Source organism: Bos javanicus, chromosome 7 (assembly GCF_032452875.1).
Source record: "Bos javanicus breed banteng chromosome 7, ARS-OSU_banteng_1.0, whole genome shotgun sequence".
Taxonomy (NCBI): domain Eukaryota; kingdom Metazoa; phylum Chordata; class Mammalia; order Artiodactyla; family Bovidae; genus Bos; species Bos javanicus.
Window position 1 is genome coordinate 101,722,366 of NC_083874.1, and position 21,555 is coordinate 101,743,920.

Consider the following 21,555-nt stretch of genomic DNA (forward strand, 5'->3'; position numbering starts at 1 on the left):
TTTTTTCTGGCAGTCTTGATTCCAGCTTGTGATTCATCCAGCCCAGCATTTCATATGATGTACTCTTCATATAAGTTAAATAAGCAGGGTGACAGTATACAGCCTTGATGTACCCATTTCCCAATTGGGAACCAGTCTGTTGTTCCATGTCTGATTCTGACTGTTGCTTCTTGACCTGCATACAGGTTCTTAGGAGGCAGGTAATGTGGTCTGGTATTCCCATCTCTTTCAGAATTTTCCACAGTTTGTTGTGATCCACACAATCAAAGGCTTTAGCGTAGTCAATGAAGCAGGATTAGCTGTTTTTTTTAATTCCCTATGATCCAGTGTATGTTGGCAATTTGATCTCTTTGGCCTTTTTTAAATCCTACTAGTACATCTGCAAGTTCTCAGTTCACATACTGCTGAAGCCTAGCTTGAAGGATTTTGAGCATTATCTTGCTCACATGTGAAATGAGTGCAGTTGTGTGGTGGTTTGAGCATTCTTTGGCATTGTCTTTCTTTGGGATTGGAATGAAAACTGACCTTTTCCAGTTGTGTGTGGGCACTGCTGAGTTTTCCAAATTTGCTGGCATAATGAGTGCAACACTTTAACAGCATCATCCTTTAGGATTTGAGATAGCTCAGATGGAATTCCATCACCTCCACTAGCTTTGTTCATAGTGATGCTTCCTAAGGCCCTCTTGACTTCACGATCTGGGATATCTGACTCTAGGTGAAAGACCACACCATCGTGGTTATCTGGGACATTAAGAGCTTTTTTGTACAATTCTTCTGTTTATTCTTGCATGTGTTACCAGAGGTAAATCAATAATTTAAAGTTTCTCATTTTGAAGATGTTCTATAATATTTTTTTAGGATCTTTCCTCTGAAGAACGCTTTCATGTTGAGTTACATTTTAGTCCAGGAGCCAAAGGATGTGAAGAAGACAAAAACTTACCCTCTGGTTATGGATATAGACCAGCTTCAAGGGAGGTAACAAAGATGAAATTCTCACTCCATAGTTACTACAGTCCTAAATTTAAATGTGACTTCTTTAAGAATTTTCTGTTACATACTGTAATTCTTATCTCAACTACTAAATAGCATGGTTTAAACTTCTTGAGGTATGGTTTGGATGGATACACATTTTTAAGCATATGAGAATTTTATATTTTATCCTTTTTCTAGATTTTTTTGGGGGGATTTTTAAGATCATTATTTAGAATGGATAACTGTAGTTTCTGTTTTTGGCTGTTGTTTTACTTGAGGACAGTCCATGCTTTACTAAACACTTGGAGTTAATTACCGCATTTTAATTCTTATAACCTTACAAAGTTAAATATGTATTCAGCTTTAAACTTTTTTTTACTAAGCTATGATACATATTGGTAAACATTCCTAAATCATAAGCGTGTAGTTTAATGGTACATCACAAAATAAACACAGTTGTAAAACAACTAGCCAGGTCATAGAATAATATCATTTGAGAAGAAATAATTGTGTCCTTCAATATCATAACCTCCCTGCTTTCTCCCCAGAGATAACTACTATCTTGACTTCTGGCACATAGATTAATTTTGTCTACTTTTGGACTTTATATAAAGTGAACTCACAAAATATGTGCTTTTTTAAGGATGGGAAGTAGATTTGGCTTCTTTCGTTATGTGTTTGAAATTCATCTGTTCTTCATTTCTGTTGCCATGTAGTTATTACATTAAGTAAATATGGTGCAGTTTGTTAATCCATTTCACTGTGATGATCATTTGGTTTGTTTGCAGTTCAGGGTTTGAAGATGGATGCTTTTATGAACATTCTTTTTCAGGTCTTTTTCTGAGCATATGTATGCATTTCTTTTGGATATAAAATTGCTGGGTTATAGGGTATGCATATGTTCAGTTTTTAAAAATACAGTCAAATAACTTTCCAAAGCTACTGCCATGTCTTTATCAGCACTTGGTATGATTAGTGTTTTTAATGAGTTGTTTGGGGGATTGTGGCTTAAATTTACATTATCCTTACAACCAGTAAGGACTAGTACTTTTTCTTATATTCATTGGCCACTTGAGTATGTTTTTTGTGAAGTGCTACTGGCTAGGACCAGTAGAGTGCTGAGTAGAAGTATTGATAGCAAGCATTCTTGTTCATTCTCAGACTAAAGCAGAAAGTATTTGGGAATTTTTACTGAAATTAGATGACCTCTGCAGGTCATGTTGAGAGACATAACACTTCTTCTAGTTTTCTCTGGACATAACACTTCTTCAGAATTGAATCTTCTAGTCCTAGGACTTGGTATATATATCTCTCTGAATTTAGTTGGCTATTCTTTATATCTTTTTGATAAAATTAAGATTGTTTTAATATCTTTTATTTGTCAGGTTAACTCCTAAATTCTTTTTTAATGTTGTCATAAATGACTCATTTAAATTTTATTTTGTTTGCTATTTTCAATTGAATTTTAACTCAATTTTTGTATAAAGATTTTATAACTGGCAACCTTCCTGTATGCTGTTTATTCATTCTGATAATTTATCCAGTCATTTTAATTTTCTATGTATATGATCATATCTCTGAATGATGACAGATGTCCAGTAAAATGTTGAGTAGATTTCGTGATGATAGGCATTCTTCTCTTTCAGTGATTTATTATTAACTGTGATGATTTTTTCTAGTTTTTTAGATATCCCTTACCTGGGTTGAAGTTTATTTTTTATACCCCTTAGTTTAATGAAGGTTTTTACATACTTTGGCTTCTTTTAGCCAGCGTTTATTTGTGAGGTTCACTGATGTAATTGGTTTTAGTTTGCCCATTCTTACTGCTTTAAAATATATGTTTCACTGTATGACCATGCCCCAATTTATCCATTCTATTTAGATGAATATTTAATATAATCTTTTTAAACTTACCTGTTTTCTGTACTATACTGTGAGACTCTTATATTTTGGGGACAGTATCTTATTCATCTGAGTCTTGACACATGGTAGTACTCAGTAAATATTGAGTGAGTCATCAAATGGTTATTATTTTGATTGTGCAGTCATCACATTTGTTAGAAATATTTGGAATAGAATTTGAATTTTCTATAACCAGATATTGTTTCAGTTTGTGCTTGAGTTGATGACATTACTGGTAACAAAACTGACCTCTGTTTTTTTTTTTAACTGTCATTTATTTATGAATATGGCTTATTTATTTGGGCATTGGATGAAATTTTATTAAGCATTTTGTTTTATATGGCTTTTTAATTGTTATTTTATTATTTCATTTATCCAGAGAGTATATGTATTTCTTGAAGTTAGGAACTCTGTCATCTGTCTTACAATACCCAGAATAATTCTAGATTTTCATAAGAATTCATATATCAATCCATTTGAATAAATAAATGTGTGTGTGTGTGTATATATACTTCAAGTGACCATACCAATTGGTGGTTTAATTTGTTCATCTAAAAAGAGTGATTTATCTGAATTTTTTTATGTTATATTCTTTCTGCATAGAATGAAGGCAGGAGAGCTTTTAAAATTGATAGTGATGATGAACCACATACTTCCAAAAAAGATGAGGTTGATCGAGCTGTGATATTGTTTAAGCCTATGGTATCAGAGCCAATTCATATACACAGGAAGTCTCCACTTCCAAGATCTAGGAAGATGGCTACAAATGAAGTAAGTATATTTGTCAGAGCATGTTTTTTTAATGAAGTAAACTAACTATATTTTAATAAAACAGAAAAGAAAATACAGCTTTAATTATTAAGCTTGGGAACCTACCAGATTTTTAACTGTCAACTTTATCAATTTTTCAAATAGATTTTTTAAAATTAGAGGCAGAAAATACAAAGATCACTTTTTTAGAATTTGGAGTTTTATAGATTTCATAACAAAGTTCAATATAAGTAGTAAAATAAGGCCTTTTTACAAGCTGATCCATTTTTTTCCTTGTCACTTTAGGTTAGTCTAGTAAAGAACTTTTTTAAAAAATCTGATTTAATGAATCAGGAATAATTTTTGGTTAAAAGTAGTGAGGAATTTCCAGAGACACTTCAGCAGCAGCTGATTCCAGTAACACTGTAGGTTAAGATATGACATTCTAAATCGTTAACCTGATTGTAAAAGTCAGAATAGGAATTTGAAAATTGGATGCTGTAGTTGAAAACTTTACCTTTGTATTTAGATCTATAATTAAATAACTTGGGCTAATTCATATGCTCAATAACAAAATAACATTTAAATAGCTACTAAAATAACATTTAAAAGGAAAGTTGAGCAGTTGGAATGAAGTTTGTTAAGTAAATCTTTAATATCTATATACATTTTTATTCTTTAAATACCTTCATTTTGGGTGATTTATATTTTCTATAGGATGATTCAGCACTGATCTGAAATCAGTGCTTATGTTTTCTAAATTCTCAAGCAAAAGTATAAAGATAGGAAGCACCATCAACTTTTAAGCTAAAATATTTTTTGATGATCAAACACACCAAATCTTAAGTTAGGTATACTATCTAACAGTTGGTAAGTAAGAACATATACACCAAAAAAAAGAATTATGCTCATTTCTCTCGCCCCAAATTATACAAGTATATGTTCTTTTGATTCTCCCAGTTCAACAATTATGCATAGGAAAAGCATCTAAATAAAATACATTGTTTTATAATGGAAAGTGTATACTAGTTAGGGTTTCCCGTGAATGGGATATTTTAAGTTAATTATAAAAGGGGATGATTAACAATTGTAGAATTTGAGGTTATTTGTTCTATTATAGCTTAATTTAAGAATGAGAAACCTGGGGTTAATTTTAGAAAATTGGAAAATGACATTTATTAATATAACCTAAAATATCATTTGTGTGAGGGCAGTGATTTTGATGATTTTGAACAAAGCAGTCTGTAATTTATCAGGTTGTTTATAATTTCACCATTAAACCTTTTTCTACACTCCGAAAAAATTCTGTAACATTGATACAGTAAATGTATTCCTTGACTACATTTTCCAACAGAACTATATTTGTGAAATCGTCAACAAAATCATTGCCCTTTGTTAACTCTTAAAACACAGAACACGTTGCTAAACTTTTTTCTCATAAATATTTAAATAGTTGCTTTCAAGAGATTATTTCTATGCCATGCTAAACTTTTACTTCCATAAGGGAAATTATTCAAGTAAAACCTTGAAGACTTTTTCCAGCGTCCATCATCTCCATGGATATCAGAAGTTTGTACTTCCCAAAGACACACAGAGAAAAAGACTATTCTCTTCATTTTGTGCAAGTAGATTTTACTGTGTCCTCACTGTCTGAAATCTGAACATGCAAACATATAATCTGAGAATGTTTGCTGCATGTTTTGTCTACTGAACTCTACAAATAATCTTTGGAAGGCGTAAATAAATAGATAGCATATAAGTGTAGACGAGTGCAATTTGAATCCTCCATCTCATGATCTCTAATTTTTTTTGTCTGGCAAACGAATTTTCCTTTATACATTATATACACTGAAGTCTCTTTAACCCTTTGAAGGATTCTTCAGTGCTTTGGGTTGAAAAGTTTACCCAGTATAGCATAAAACCTCTTAAATATCTAAAATTAAGCAGAATACATTCAAATTTTTAACATTGCCAAGATAAAAAATTGTTAAAATCTTTCCAGTTCTAAGAGAGAAGGGACAACTATTAAGCAGTATAAATATTTTGCATTTTAAGATAAGAAAGTAATTCTCATAATTGTTATTACTCACAATTAGATTTATAAGTGAGTCCTATCAATTTCTCAAATATTAAAATATTTGGCTCCCAAATTACTGTTTAATAGTTTTTTTAAAAAATTGATAAGCACAAACAAACTGTATTTTTTTTTCTTTCTGATCATTTGGCTCTGTTGTATCTAACTTTGCATGCTCTGCTTTTTTTTTTTTTTTTTTTTTTGCCCCTTTTCTCACTTCTAGGAAGAGAGCCCCCTGAGTGTGTCTAGCCCAGAGGGTACTGGTACCTGGCTGCATTACACCAGTGGTGTGGGCACTGGGCGTCGAAGACGCAGATCAGGGGAACAAATCACTTCTTCCCCTGTCTCCCCCAAATCATTGGCTTTCACATCCAGTATTTTTGGCTCATGGCAACAGGTTTTTAAACTTTACTTCATTAAACATTTTTCCTCCCCGCATTCAGAGCAACAAACAGCTGTCTTGGAGGACATCTAATCCCTTATATTTTACATCAGAGTAAATCCTTCCGTTTTTTAATTTTGAATTCATTTTAAAACACTTGTGATGTCTGACAATATTTTGAGGGAAAGAAACCACTTAAATTGCTTATGTTTAGCATTTTTACTGGAGGGGGTTAAATATCCAGGATTTTAAAATTAGTCAATAAAATTTACATTCCTGGAACTTTAGCTTGTTAATAAAATTTTTTTAAAAGGAAAGAAAATTTTTTTAATTTAATTGTCCTTTAAAATATTCAGAAATAAAGTTATATAATTTTATAGTAAGGAAATTTAATAACGTTTTCCTCCATAATTAAAAAATAGATTCCATTTGGAATTTGCTGAGAACCTAAAAATTTTTTTAAAAATATCCAGATTTATGTGGCCCTGTGTTAATTAGCAGGATACATCAAATACTGGTGATTCTCTCCCTCACTTTGTATTATCTGAAAGTATTATCTTAATTATGTACAATATGGTTTTTTTTTTTAGCTGTATAATATCTTAATGCTTTCTTTAAGATAAAAGGGGACAATGTATATGTGCCCATCAACAATATGCCCCAACAAAAGGAGTCAAAATAAATGACTTCAGAAGGACTTTTTGTGGTGACGTTTGGAAACTTAAAATACTGTGGGTTTTGGGGGTTTTTCACAATGGAAGGTCTGCTGTTACATATGACTTTTCCAAGAACTTCAGCAATTTCCTTTTGGAAATACAATGCATTGATTATAGGAAAAGGGATTATGGTATCCATTAAGGCTGTGAATATTCAAAGGTTACTCTGATAAAGCCTGTGCATGGATCAGTAATTGTATGGTGATCTCAACAGTCTCTGTCTGTCTTTTCTTTTGTTTGTGATTGTTTTTTCCCCCTTCAAATACAGGAGCTGTTTAAGAGTGGGCATTTGGCTTCTTTTAAGAGAGAGTGAAATTATATCAGTCTATAATAATTGTTTCTTTTCATCTGTCTTGTTTCATACGTGATATTTATTCTGAATGCCTGCTTCGCACCACTTCATTGCAAGGACCTCATATGAAATGGACTCCCTTCACAAGGGGATCTTGCATGATCTTTCATATCTTGTGTATTTCTACTAATATTTATCATACAGCTTATTAACCTTTGTCTGTCTGAAACAGGCTGCAAATGAAATATGGACTTTTTAGTTTATTTTACTGTTTTACTTCATTTATTTTGCTTTCCTTGTGCAGGTTGTATCTGAAAATGCTAACTACTTGCGAACACCAAGAACTCTTGTAGAACAGAAGCAGAACCCTACTGTAGGTATGTGGTCTGAAGGAAATTGTATTCCAAACCTTAAACTCAATATTTTGCACACATGTAAAACTCTTCAGAGGTGAAAGCATGACCAAATGCTATGCTTTAGTTTTTATTTAACATACACTAATTCAGAAATGTTGAGTTGTAAAGCTGGAAATACACAGTAAAGTTTTGATGAAATGAACAAGAAATGACATTAATTTTGTTTTATAATGCTTTTGAATGCCCATAACATAAACTGCTCAGTTTAATTGCCAGTGCTCATTTTTAATCTTGTATTCTATAAGTTAAAATCCCAGCATGTTTTAATTTAGGACGGAAACTTCATTTTTCCCAGTTGATAAAGTTGAAAATAGGCTACTGCATACAAAAAGAACTACTTTTCTGGTTAAAAAATTTTTCAAGTGGAGAATATTTCACTTAAAATTAATTTACCTAGTTATTTACCTGTCTAGGTATACTAGTGATCTTTTTGGTCATCTCTTAAGGAAAGCCAAAGCAAAACTAATGTTTAGTGGCAGTGTTGATTTCTTTATTGACCTATAGAACATAATTGGTTCTTAGCTAACACTCAAGCAAAGCAATGTTGAAGAAAACCTTTCTAAATTTATTTTGGTTTTATTGATTTTAAAACTACATCGGATAATGACATTTTCTGTAAATAATTGTCTAAATCAGTTTAATAACAACAAATTTCATTTTTTAACTATGTATGTACTATTATTTCTATTCTAAGTATATGAATGGTCCCTTGATACCTACATACTTGAAAAAAATCTTTCTTTAATTATACATATGTTACAGCAATACCTTTTGATATCCCCACGGTATTTTGCCAGATACACACACAGACACACACACACACACACATTACTCCTTTCTTTACATATTGTAATGTATATGATAAAAATTTACTTAATCCTTACCTAATGGTAAAAGCTTTCCTTGGTTGTAAAGACTTTTACTACAAGTTAAGCATCAAATTGGGCTTCTTATTAATTAAGATCTTAAGTTATTTAAATATTAGAAATTTAGAGTGATTTAGGCCGAATGACCACATTGTGAAAGGAAATGTTTCACCTGGTCTTCTTGCAAATAAGTAAACTTTGATTTGCTTTATTTCATAACAGATATTGATAACTCACATTCAGGGGCATCAGGAAAGCTTCTTCATTCACAGATATACATTCAAAAATATTGATTTAATATGATTTAATTTGTGCTAGGAGAGGTTTTTTAATGTTGCCTGCTCATACAAATTGATTGACAAAATTCCTTATCATCCTAAATTAATTTTTATGATAGTGTTTTTTAATACTTTTAATATGTATATGTCTAATTATTGTGTGGGTATATTATTTTCCTCAAAGAACATTTTCTCCAGTGTAAATGCCTCCATCTGTACATATGATAAATGGTGGTGGTGACTGTATTAAGTTGACATAATAAGTGAATTGTGAGCCTGTTGAGGGCACTGCCAGATATGTGTGGTAAGAGCCATGTTGCATGCTGCATGAATTCCCAATGTGAACAGAAGAACACCCGTTGCTGTATGTATTTTCTCTAACTCCCATCAGGGTCTCACTGTGCGAGCCTGTTTAGCACCTCGGTGCTCGGGGGTTCTTCAAGCGCACCTAACCTACAGGATTATGCTCGTACTCATCGTAAAAAGCTGACCTCTTCTGGCTGCATAGATGGTATGTGCACACATGCACACACAGAATCATACCTGCACCCATGCACACACCCATGAGCATATACTTCTCAAAGGCAAGCCTAAGGCCACTGACGGATGCACATGGAATCCCATCACCCTTTGCCTAAGTGACTATCAGTGTGCTCTGTTATCCACTACTTAGGTCCATGTTTCATCAAGCAGTTAATTATAGTTAGACTTACAGTACTTGTTCAATGAGTATTTCATTGAAATATGAAATTTAGAACTATATCATGTATATTCTTTTAAATAGTTAATAAGCCATTTTATAAAGAATAAATTTATTTCATCTTTTAAGCATTTTTTTTATTCTTAACCCTTATTTTACTTCTAAATAAATAAAGTGAATGGGATGTTTATAAGAAAACATATTGGCATTATTTTTGTAAGAATAAACATAAGATGAGAATATTTTAGGATCCCTAGGTGAAGGAAATCTTCTCACTGTTGTTAATGCACCTTGAGTTTTTTCAGAAAGTCTCTTGAGGCTCATCAAAGCGTGCCCCTTTTGTTAATAGGAGTACTTAATAGCCCTTTTGAAATTAGCTTTTCTAAAACTTTTTCTCATGTATCCACAAGTTTATTTTAGTTAGTAAAACATGGATTTACCAGAATTGCCAGCTCATCCTGCTTTTCTTTCTTTTGTGTATTTTATTGAACACTTTGCCTCTATCATCAAGCCATTTTACTTCTTTTAACCAGTATTTGGCTTATTTCCCTCTCTCATTGTCCCTTCTGCATGTCACCTAATTCTAACCTCCTTATATATTTGTTTTTCCTCCTCTTTTTTTAAGTGTCCTTCTTTTGGTAGCTGTTACGAATTTCAGGTACCTGTTTTTCTCTTTCTCAGACGCCACACGCGGTTCTGCTGTTAAAAGGTTTTCTATCTCATTTGCTCGACACCCAACCAATGGTACGTTTTGCTTTTATTTTAAAAGATAATCCCCTGCTTCATCCTTTTTTATTTTTCTTTGATTCTAACATGTGGGATATACAGTATCATACATTGCTCAGTCCTTAATTTCAATTGGCATACAATTCTAACTTATTGTTCACCCCAAATATTGATACTGTCTAACTCCCTTTTTCAGCTGTAATTTATGCAATAATTTAGCACTACTCATCAAACTTTTAAATGACCACAATGATGAGTTTTAATACTTAATTAGCATCTAAAATTTCCTTCTGATTTCTCAAGTGATCAATCTACATAATTTTAAAAATGTAACAATAAATAGTATTTATTTTCTTTTTAATTCTTAATAATTTAATGATCTTCTGAATTTCTCTTCTGATCACATGATTGTTTCATTGAGCTATTTATCTAAAATACAGGATCATACCTGTCAAATAGCCAAATGAGATGTGTCCTTGAAAAGTTCTTGGGAACCAGGGGATGCAGGTTTCACTGTGTAACATTATCGATCCCTGATTGTCTAAACAAACCCCAGCTTTGTCTGGAGCACGCTGAAAACATTTTTCAGCATTCACTTAGTCCTCCTATGGCAGTGTGGTTTGCCTCTGTCAAGCAAACAGTTTTGGGAAAGGTACCTTGCTTTTTGTTAGAATTTCGAGGGCTACTCACAGGAAGATTAAGCTAAAAATCTAGACAACCAGTTCAATTAAATTCAGTATTTGAGCCTGAAGAGGAAAATTGTGTGGCCATTACTTACACACTGAATTTTGCACTATTACAGCTTTCTTACATAGAGTTTTTTCCTTGTGGGACAAGGGAATATTTACTAATCATTTAAAAATAACTCCGAATCAAAGAATTTCAAAGAAAGCCTACATTTTTTCACTTTTATTCTGAGTGAAGTTGTTTTTAATCCCTGCAACTTTTTTTTTTCTTTTTAATTGTAAGTAAGTCTTTCAAAAATTCAAGTCAGGTTTTTCAAAAACTTTTATGAAGCTCAAGGATTGAACACAAGCTTGTTGTCATTTCCCTCCTTCTGAATCTTTTTAAGAGGACACCTAAGTAACTGCTCTAATACTTCTTGAAGGTGGAGTATCAAGATCCAATTCTCAACAAGTGAAAATTTAGCCTTAAAGCTAAATGTTCTTTTCCTCCATTGTATCTGTTTATATGCATCTTTTTGAAGAAAAAGATCCTTATTTGATACAGCTACAGCTTCTAAAGAACCAACATATGTAAGAACTTCTTAGAAGAAAACTGAAGTCACAAGAAAAACCAAAAATCACAAAATTCTGAAGAAGAGACATTGAAGGTTTAAGACTGACTGTAGTTTTTGTGCAGAGTGCTTATGTGTTATTGTGCCAGTATTGCAAGTTTTATATAGGAGAAATATTTGCTTATTGAAGCTTTAAAAAAAAAAAAGCCTTTGTTAAGTTTAACAGAAAATAATTTTATATTCTTTTAATTTAGGCTTTTTTTTTTTAAAAAAAATATGGATTTTCCCACACATTGTGACTTGATGCTTATAAAATGCATCCCTTTCAACTCTAGAAATATTTCTCTTGGGTTTTCATTTTTTTTTTTTTTTGCTGTGTTGTCTTACCTGTCCTATGAATTGTCATTTGACTCTTTCTTTTACTTTTTATTTTCCTTAACTTTCGTGTTTTTTCCATCTTAACACATATCATGGACTTAACCCCTCGCCTTCATCTTTAGTCCAAGGAACATGGTGAGACAAGTATCTTCTGACAGTGCTTTACCTTATTTTCTGGGCCTCTGTGCAGAACACCGACACCTCTATAGGTGCTGGTCCGTTGCCTCTGTGGAGTTTCTAGGCTCCAGTGGTATGTTTCTATAGTTTCTAAACATGACAGCAAGGTGGCTTTTTAAATTGCTGCGCTAACCCTTTCATTGTGCATTAAAGAAAAAGTTCACTATAGACATATGGAAAAAGATATAGTCCAAAGGGACTCGATTATATTGTCATTTGCCTGTTACAAAATTTAACAAGCAAATGCAGGAAAATAGTTCTACAAAAAACTAATAAACATTCTGAGGAAAGGATTTTTTAAAAAGCCACAGTGTTTAATGCAAGGAAAGGGTTTGCGCCTTTTTGCATGAATCTTGTAATTAAAAAAAAAAAAAGTAGTACTTGTGCAAGCCTAATTTCTTTAGTGCTTAACTTAGGTGCTTTAGCTGCTATTATGGTATTATAGTTTTGTTTTAAGTATATGTAATGTTCTGTCATGCTTTGGTTTACCCCTGGAAATCAAACATAGCAGTTTTGTAAATCCTTTGGTTGTTTTCATTGAAAAATTAGATTCTCTTTTAACTAGAGTTTCCCTATTCCAACTAAGAATTAGACAATTCTTAGGTCAGTATTTTCTCCCAAAATTAAGTATAAGTCAGTGTTAAAATGAGCACATGTCTATTGACGCAGAAAGTTTTCCAATCAACTTAAGTTTAATTAATTTTTAAGTTAAAAATATTAGACTTTATATAGAAACTAAATATTAAAAGTATTTCTTTTTGGAGGAGAATTAGTTTAAATTCTTGACAAATTAGATGCAGAAAGACTTGGTATTTTAATTGTATCTAAAAATAATTTTAAAAGCCATTCAGTTGGATAAAATGTAAATACGCAATATTTATTAAAAAGTAAATAACCTATGTCCTATTTGTTTAAAGAAGCTGTATATTTAAGTGCTTTCGTTTCATGGATGGTATTGATACATACCTGCATGGTTTGTTTCATGAAATTTTTGTATGTGTGCCATTGTTGAATGCAGAAATATTTGTATTTTGTATGGCTTTTTACTTGGCCTGACTTCACTCAGCTAGCAGTTTCCAACAATAGGATTAATTGTGTTAATTCAATCAAGGTAGGTGAAATATGTTTTGAAATTTTAATTTCAGCGTAAATGAATGGATGTTGTTTTGGGGTCACACTAGAGGTATTGTTGGCCTTGGTATGACTAGAAAAGTATTTAAAATCACTCTTCATAAGCAATTACTTAATTGTTTTTCACCAAGAAGTTACCTTTAGCATTCCAGCATCAGGGACACATTATGGCATCAGCTTATTCATCTATCAAATAGACCTGATTTTAAAAAGTAAAAACCGTGAAAACACTGTATTTTTTGTTGTTTGTTTTTTATTATTACCCCAGGTTTTTAAAGTATTACTCTTAGATTTTCCAAATACAGAATGAAATCTTGTGCATGCTGTACCTTGTGATTATATTTAAAATGAAGTCTTTGTTACATCTTGTTCCGGCCCCATACCGCATAGCATCTGGTGTCATGACTTCAGAGATCTTGTGTGTTTGCATGTGGCAGATTGAAAAGACCTAAACTGTCCAGTTCTAAGCAATGATCTTCTTTTTTAATTAATGAATTTTAAGATATCCAACTATTGGTTTTGGTTTTGTTTTTGTTTTTTCCCCTCAGGTTTTGAATTGTATTCGATGGTGCCATCTATTTGTCCTCTAGAAACTCTTCATAATGCCCTGTCCTTAAAGCAGGTGGATGAATTTCTTGCTTCCATTGCTTCTCCATCAAGTGAAGTTCCACGGAAGACCCCTGAAACTTGTAGGAAAATTATTATTATTATTTGATTTTTAGACAGTAGATTTTATCTGAATATGAAATAATTATGAAAATATAAATTCAAGTAGTGATAGTAAGTAGAATTTTAGGGGAGAAAGGGGTATACAAGAACATTGTTTGAAATTCTTTGGTATAATGTGCAGTGTACCACTTGTCTTGACTCTTTCCCCAAATTTTTTCTCTTACCGAAAGGAGGAAGAAATCTAAGACCCAGAAGTAGAAATCAGCAATATATAATACAAAATCATAGTCTTGTTTTCTACTGTCATTGTATATAATAAGCTTTTTTTAAAAGACGGGATATTAGTCTGCATTAATGCCCACGTGTTCATCCATTCAATACTTTTGACTCAGAGCTCTTAACTCAGAGCAAATTAGGGCAACAGTTTTTCAAATTGTGTTCTGTAGGAAATATTCTGAAGAGGTTAATTCCTTTGTGTAAAGTAAAGGGATTCGTGGCTAAGCCAGTTTTGGAAACTTTATTATAAGGAAAACTCCATACCCACATTTTCCAAAACTTATTTGTTGAGAAAACATTTTGGTAACACATTTAAATATTGTATAAAATTATTCTCAGGAACTTCAGTTTGGGAAATGTTCAAGGCTTCCTTTTTAAGTATAAGAAGTCAGCTGGCTGTTGTCATTTTCAACACTGTAGGATACTTTGACACACTGGAATTCCAGTTTAGGAAGCATTCGTTTTGGGAGAGAATGCTCTGCTCAGAGTTAAGAGTCTTACTAGTCTTAGTCATATGTCTGAAAAAGTGGGCTACTGTCCATGGGGTCTCAAAGAGTCAGAAATGACTGAGAGACTAAGCACATACCAAGTAGTATTTCGTAAGAATACTGTAAATGTGTTTTTCCAAAGAATAAAATTGGAGGTCTTGGGATGAAAGCCACCGTCATGTGTTGCTGTGACTCTCTTCCCTTTCCTGGGCCACCACATTGTGTGATTCTACAGAGGTCTGTTCAGTATATTCTGTCCACATAGTGCCCCCTGCATTTTTGCTTTTCTCTTCCACGTCTGGTGGCAGAGGTCAGCTTTCAACTGCAGAGGTATCTTGGTGTGAATGTTTTAAAATATTTCACTTTAGAAGTGGTTTGGAGAAGTCGGTTTCCATTTTAAAATGTGCATATGAATTTGTCTGATGCTGAGAATTGATAATAATCCATATGAAATAATCTGCAAGATGTATAGTCAAAGTGAGGAAACTGAAGGACATTTTTCCTTTTCCTTTCTCTGTTAGCTAATAGAAAGGCCAGTACTGTTCCTCGGTATACAAGAGAGAATCTGAATAAATAAATTCTCATTTTTTTCTTCTACCTGACTTTATACTCCATGCTTCCTTGGGGCAGGGATTTATAATCTTAAAATAGGGATTAAAGAAAGACTATAATTAGTAAATAAGTGTTTGCTGCTGTTGCTGCCAAGTCGCTGCAGTCGTGTCCGACTCTGTGCGACCCCATAGACAGCAGCCCACCAGGCTCCCCCGTCCCTGGGATTCTCCAGGCAAGAACACCGGAGTGGGTTGCCATTTCCTTCTCCAATGCAAGAAAGTGAAAAGTGAAAGTGAAGTCGCTCAGTCGTGTCCGACTCTTAGCGACCCCATGGACTGCAGCCTACCAGGCTCCTCTGTCCATGGGATTTTCCAGGCAAGAGTACTGGAGTGGGGTGCCATTTAGGGTAAGCATTAAAACTGTTTTGAATTTAGAAGATCTTCAATCAGTGACTTAAAGCTAAAACTAAATGAGAAAATAAATACAGTTAATGCAGTTCATCAAACTGGATAAACCTTAAATTTTATTTAGTTCATTGGTGTTCAGACTATATTCCCAAGAGCTTTAGGAAGTTTCATGAGGAAGAGAAAGAAGCTGAATTATTAGGCCTTCCTTTGATCGACTTTATGTAAGATTTCATTTTAGAGAAGTTTACTGTATTAATGGAGAGACTTAAAGACACCATTCAGGAAATCAACCAGTTGGTGGTCAAGCAAGACTAAAACCCAGGTCTCCTAAAGTGTGTGGCTTTGTTCATTCTCTTTGAATATTAAAGAAAATAGGGTGCCAGTTAGGGCTTCGCAGGTGGCTCAGTGGTAAAGAATCTGCCTGCCAATGCAGGAGATGCAAGAGACGCAGGTTCAATATCGTCAGGAAGATCTCCTGGAGTGGGAAATAGCAACCCACTCCAGTATTCCTCCTGCCTTACACCAAGGCACTGACCCTCAATTTCAAAATACTAATTGGTTAAGTTAGAGGTTGGAAGTTATAATAGAAGATGTAAGCAGAAAAAAGCTAAGTAATGATGTGCTGCTTTATGAGATATTTTAAGCAACTTTTTTTAATCAGTTCAGTTCAGTCACTCAGTCGTGTCCGACTCTCTGCGACCCCATAGACTGCAGCACGCCAGGCCTCCCTGTTCATCGCCAAATCCCGGAGTTCACTCAAACTCCTGTCCATTGTCACTTGTATATTATTTCACTAGCGACTACTTTGATATTCTGCCAGTGTGAACTTTATATTCATTCCGCGTAGTTATCAACCACTGCAGGCACATTTGCCACGTCTGTTCCACACACTGATTTTTCAGAGACACACTCTTTACTGTGATCAGGCCCTCTTCCAAAAATTGACAAATCTGCCTTTTGTTACCTCCGCCATCATTTGTTTGGGACCCCAAAAGCTCATGCCAGTGGCACCCCCTACTGCAGCCTGTCCTATTCCAGAGGTCTTCATACTTGAGAAATGTACCTACTTGTACTTTTCACACTTTTCAATCTCCCCACCTTAATTAGAAAGAAGAAAGAGTCTTTAACATTTTCTTGCATGAAAATAAATCTCATCTGGGTACTATATTAATAGGAAGACAGTCTGACTCAATTATTCATAATCTGATTAGTTTAAATTTGATAGACTTGCCTCAGAAAATTATTGAATTACTTTGTTTGATTTTTCTTTTTCAGCCTCTTTAACTTCACGTTCCAGTCCAATAATGAGAAGAAAAGTATCTTTAAATACATATACACCTGCAAAGATCCTCCCAACACCACCAGCTAGCATCAAGAGTACTAAAGCAAGCAGCAAACCAGGTTAGGCGTGTGTGTGAATTTGTGGATTCCGTATAGCAGTTAGAGGAGTAGTAATAGCTTGCTTTGTAGGTGTAAAACATCTGTTTCTAAGTAGGATGATTACAGTCTAGGAAATCTGTTACTGTAGCCTATTGATATGTTTGAGGTATTTTTTCTTTTGTTAATTATCCCCCCTCCCCTAACGTATGTTAAAATATATTTGATACTCACAGTTTTCTAAACTGATTTATGGACTGTCTTCTCTTGTTTTTCTGTTCAGCCAGGATTCTACCTGAATCTTTTTACTATTTCTTATATTTCTTATTTGTTCAGTTCAGTTCAGTCAGTCAGTCGTGTCTGACTCTTTGCGACCCCATGATTCACAGCACGCCAGGCCTCCCTGTCCATCACCATCTCCCGGAGTTCACTCAGACTCACATCCATCAAGTCGGTGATGCCATCCAGCCATCTCATCCTCTGTCATCCCCTTTTCCTCCTGCCCCCAGTGCCTTCCAACATCAGAGTTTTCCAGTGAGTCAACTCTTTGCATCAGGTGGCCAAAGTACTGGAGTTTCAGCTTTAGCATCATTCCTTCCAAAGAAATCCCAGGGCTGATCTCCTTTAGAATGGACTGGTTGGATCTCCTTGCAGTCCAAGGGACTCTCAAGAGTCTTCTCCAACACCACAGTTCAAAAGCATCAATTCTTCGGCACTCAGCTTTCTTCACAGTCCAACTCTCACATCCATACATGACCACTGGAAAAACCATAGCCTTGACTAGATGGACCTTTGTTGGCAAAGTAATGTCTCTGCTTTTGAATATGCTATCTAGGTTGGTCATAACTTTCCTTCTAAGGAGTAAGCGTCTTTTAATTTCATGGCTGCAGTCACCATCGGTAGTGATTTTGGAACCCCCAGAAATAAAGTCTGACACTATTTCCCCATCTATTTCCCATGAAGTGATGGGACCAGATGCCATGATCTTCGTTTTCTGAATGTTGAGCTTTAAGCCAACTTTTTCACTCTCTTCTTTCACTTTTCATCAAGAGACTTTTTAGCTCCTCTTCACTTTATGCCATAAGGGTGGTGTCATCTGCATATCTGAGGTTAGTGATATTTCTCCTGGCAATCTTGATTCCTATTTGTTACTATATCTGAAAATAATCTTTATTTTACCTTCATTCTTGAAAGGTAGTTTTGCTGGACAGAGAATCTCTAAAGTTTTTTCTTTCAGCATTTTAAGGATGTTGTCCTACTTTTTTCTCATTCCCCTTGTTTCTGATGAGAAGTCCTTGTTAATTTGAAGACTAGTTCTTATGTATGCAGTGGGATTTCTTTTCTCTGCCAACTTTCAGTGTTTTTGCTCTATCTTTGGGTCTCAGAAGTTTGACTGTGGCATGCTTTGGACTTTTTTTTTTTTGGTAATAAAATCCTGGTTGATAGTCACTTTTACTTGTCATCTGCATTCTGCTATTAAACCATCCAGTGAATTTTTATTTCAGGTATTTATTCTTTAGTTTTAGGCATTTGTTTTGATTCTTTATAGTCTTTTCCTTCAGAGATTTCCTGTATTTTGATTCATTATACGAATATTTTCCTTTGTTCTTGAGTGTAGTTAAAATAGTTGCTTTAAAATTCCTGTCTATTAGTCAGGTGTGTTCTCAGGATTGATCTCTTATGAACTTACCCATTCCCAAGAAGGAAGTTTTTTTTCATGTTTTTCATATATTGAATAATTTTGGATTGTATTCTAGATCAACTCTGGACTCTGTTGTTTCTCTTATGTTCCTACAAAGAGTGTTGGGTTGTTTGGGGTTTTTTTTTAAAGCAAAGCATTAACCTTGGCTGAACCTAGATTGTGATACTATGTCCCCCTGACATAACTGACAGCTCACATTTCATTTTACTGGCTTTAGCCTGAACTGGACTTATTTGGAGCTTATTCTGCTGAACTCGTACATTGGATCAGTGTTTACACAAAGAATTGGAATTTCCTACCTGGCTTTCCAGCCGCAACTGTTGCCTCAGTACTTGTTTTCTGGTGCTTCGTACTGGAAAGACTGAGTTTTATGTTGCAGTTTTAGGCATTCTACATGGTGCACACTGGACCCTGTCCTTAAGCCAAAGCTTTTTTTTTTTTCTTTTAAAGGACAGGGAAACTAATTCCATGTTGTTGCCTTCTTCCAAGTATTGATTCTTTTCTAGTATATCACTGCCTTTGTTCCCTCTTCAGTGTCTTCAGATAATTTTTTTTTTCATGTTTTATTCTGAGCTTATACTTGTTATCTGCAGGAAGATTCATCTGCAGGAGCTTACCCATCCATACAGAAGTGTAACTTGGCTTAGAATAATTTTTTGATAACTCACTGGGGCTTAAGGTTGGTTTGGATATAAAAGGATGATTCCTGAGTCAAGAATGTTTCTAGTTTTCTAATCTTTCAGCTTTTTAGACAGTGGTAAGATAGGTAATACCAAAGAAAATAGATGTTGGTAGGGAAATTGATGAGTTCAGTTTTAAACATGTTAAGTTTATATTTCCTATCCAGTATCTCTATAGAGGTTTCTAGTAGGATATACAGATCTTGAGGTAAGGGAGAAGACCTGGGCCAGAAGTATAAATTTGAAGGCTGTGAGCATAGTCGTAGGACACAACGGAAGCGACTTAGCAGCAGCAGGAGCATAGTCATTGTGGCTTCCTAGGTGGCGCTGGTGGTAAAGGACCCAGCTGCCAATGCAGGAGACGTCAGAGATGCGAGTTCAATCCCTGGGTCAGGAAGATCCCCTGGAGGAGGGCATGGCAATCCACTCCAGTGTTCTTGCCTAGAGAATCCCACAGACAGAGGAGCCTGGTGGTCTGCAGTCCAGGGAGTCACAAAGAAATTAGTTTCCCGTGAAGAATGTAGGGAAAAAGAAGTTTTGTGTTATTTGATCTTTTGTTGGTTGTTTTTTATTATTTGAAATTGGATTGCTTGTGAAAATCTAAGCCGTAATTTTTCTTTTTTTTTTTGTATAGCTCCCAGCGGACCTTCTAATACAGCTGTTCCTAATACCTCATCGCGGAAAAAGGGTGTGACTAGCAAAACAGAAATGCACGAACACAAAAAAAATACTTCGAAAAAAAAATGAAATCTTCTAAGCAGAAGTTGGAACTCCTTGTAAAAATCACATGTTCAGTAGAAAAAAAAAGGCATGTAATAAACCTTGACTGAAAAATATCAAAGCAAGTAATTTGTGTCTCCTTGTACAGCTCTGTGTTCATTTAAAGATAGATTAAATCAAGAGAATTCTTTGTATATATTCAGGTAAAGAATTTTTGTCATGATCTGGAAATGTTTGAAAACAATGTTTATTAGCATTTTATGAGTAGCAAAACTTACAGTGATAAAGGTCTGTTGTTAATGTGATATTTGCCATGTGCCCGCAGTAAAGAAAAGGAACGTGAAAGCCTACCCGTCTCACACAGAGGTGATGGTTACTGAAGAGTCTGGGAGGTGGTGTCTGTACATTTTCATTTTCACGGGGTTGCATCTTGGCTGTAAAGTCCTGTAGCTTGAAATCTGATGTCTGTACTGGAGACTTCTTAAAAAGCATATTTCCAAAGAGATTTCACTGACCACAGTTTAGAGTAGAAACTTTCTTCCCCCAATTGTTATAATTACATATATGCTGCAATATTTAATAACTGGAGTATTGGCGTATGGGTTATTTTTTCAATCTGTGCTTTGAATTTTTTATTGTTTTATTTAAAATATGTGCATCTGGGATAACTATACCTTTATGCACATAAATTTGTACATTAATTTGTAGAAAATATTTTCTTTATATATTTCTTCACCGTAAGGTGCTTTTGTTCATAAGGAAAATTTTTGTTTCATATATTGGCAAGAAAGACATCTTTAGAGTTTCTGTTTAAGAGATATAGTTGACAAGTTTATAATTGTTAGTTATTTTCAGAATTCTTTTTAGATCTGAAAAACTGAGTTCCAAAATGAACCTCATCAGTGTAAGGAGAATATCTGAATTCTGCTGTCAGTAGATATTATTTGTGGCACCTATTTTTACCATTTCCATTCTTATCTTTAGAATATCAGTTGATCTCACTAAGATAATTTAAAGATTGATCATTTGAAATAAATGCTTATTTCAAATTATTCGATTTTGGAGGGACATTAAGATTATTGTATTGTGATTTCATCTATGATCTGAAAAATATTTATTATCCTTGGTGCTTATTTTCCCCTGATGCACAAATAATTATAAACCAGTTCAAATGACTTAAACTATAAACCAAACAGTACATCTTGATAAGAATTCATCCATTGCTAGTCAGGTAACTTAAGTTGCTAAAGCTTTAGTTTGAGACTTAGGTTTAGAAAAATTATTGAATTCTTGTATGAATGCGTCTATTAAAATTCTTCGTAGAAACTCTCCTAACCTTAAATCATCATATATGAACTGACTTTTAGAAATTAAGCATTTATTACAGGTTCATTTTAAAAGGTACCAGATGCAAAAGTCACAAATACGTACAATTATATAAGTTAGTATGTCAGTACTTGACATGAATGTAAATGTATTATGGAGACATGTTTTGTAAACAGTTGAATGTACCCAAGCTTTCTGTATGTGAAAATGTGGTTAATGTGCTCATTGTCAGAGTAAAGAAACTGCTTTTATTTTTTCAGTGGAATTGAATTAAAATATTTTATTTCTGGAATCAGAGGATGACTTAAATGGCAAATTATTTTTTTACTCGTTTCTTTGTCCCTTTACTTTTAGCTTTCAG

General features: G+C 34.0%; 1 protein-coding gene across 16 annotated transcripts in view; it reads left to right on the forward strand.

Moving 5' to 3' along the window:
- Window positions 1–21,491, forward strand: part of PPIP5K2 (diphosphoinositol pentakisphosphate kinase 2) — an 83,326-nt gene extending 61,835 nt beyond the window's left edge. For 4 of the 16 annotated variants that reach the window (XM_061424482.1, XM_061424490.1, XM_061424481.1 and 1 more), the window contains 9 exons: window positions 859–975; window positions 3,478–3,645; window positions 5,922–6,095; window positions 7,393–7,465; window positions 9,040–9,159; window positions 10,030–10,092; window positions 13,546–13,686; window positions 16,665–16,790; window positions 19,783–21,491. In XM_061424482.1, coding sequence (XP_061280466.1) covers window positions 859–975; window positions 3,478–3,645; window positions 5,922–6,095; window positions 7,393–7,465; window positions 9,040–9,159; window positions 10,030–10,092; window positions 13,546–13,686; window positions 16,665–16,790; window positions 19,783–19,895 — 1,095 coding nt within the window. In that variant the 3' untranslated portion in view covers window positions 19,896–21,491. The other 12 variants (XM_061424487.1, XM_061424486.1, XM_061424492.1 and 9 more) reach the window with 10 other exon arrangements.
- The last annotated feature ends 64 nt before the right edge of the window (window positions 21,492–21,555 follow it).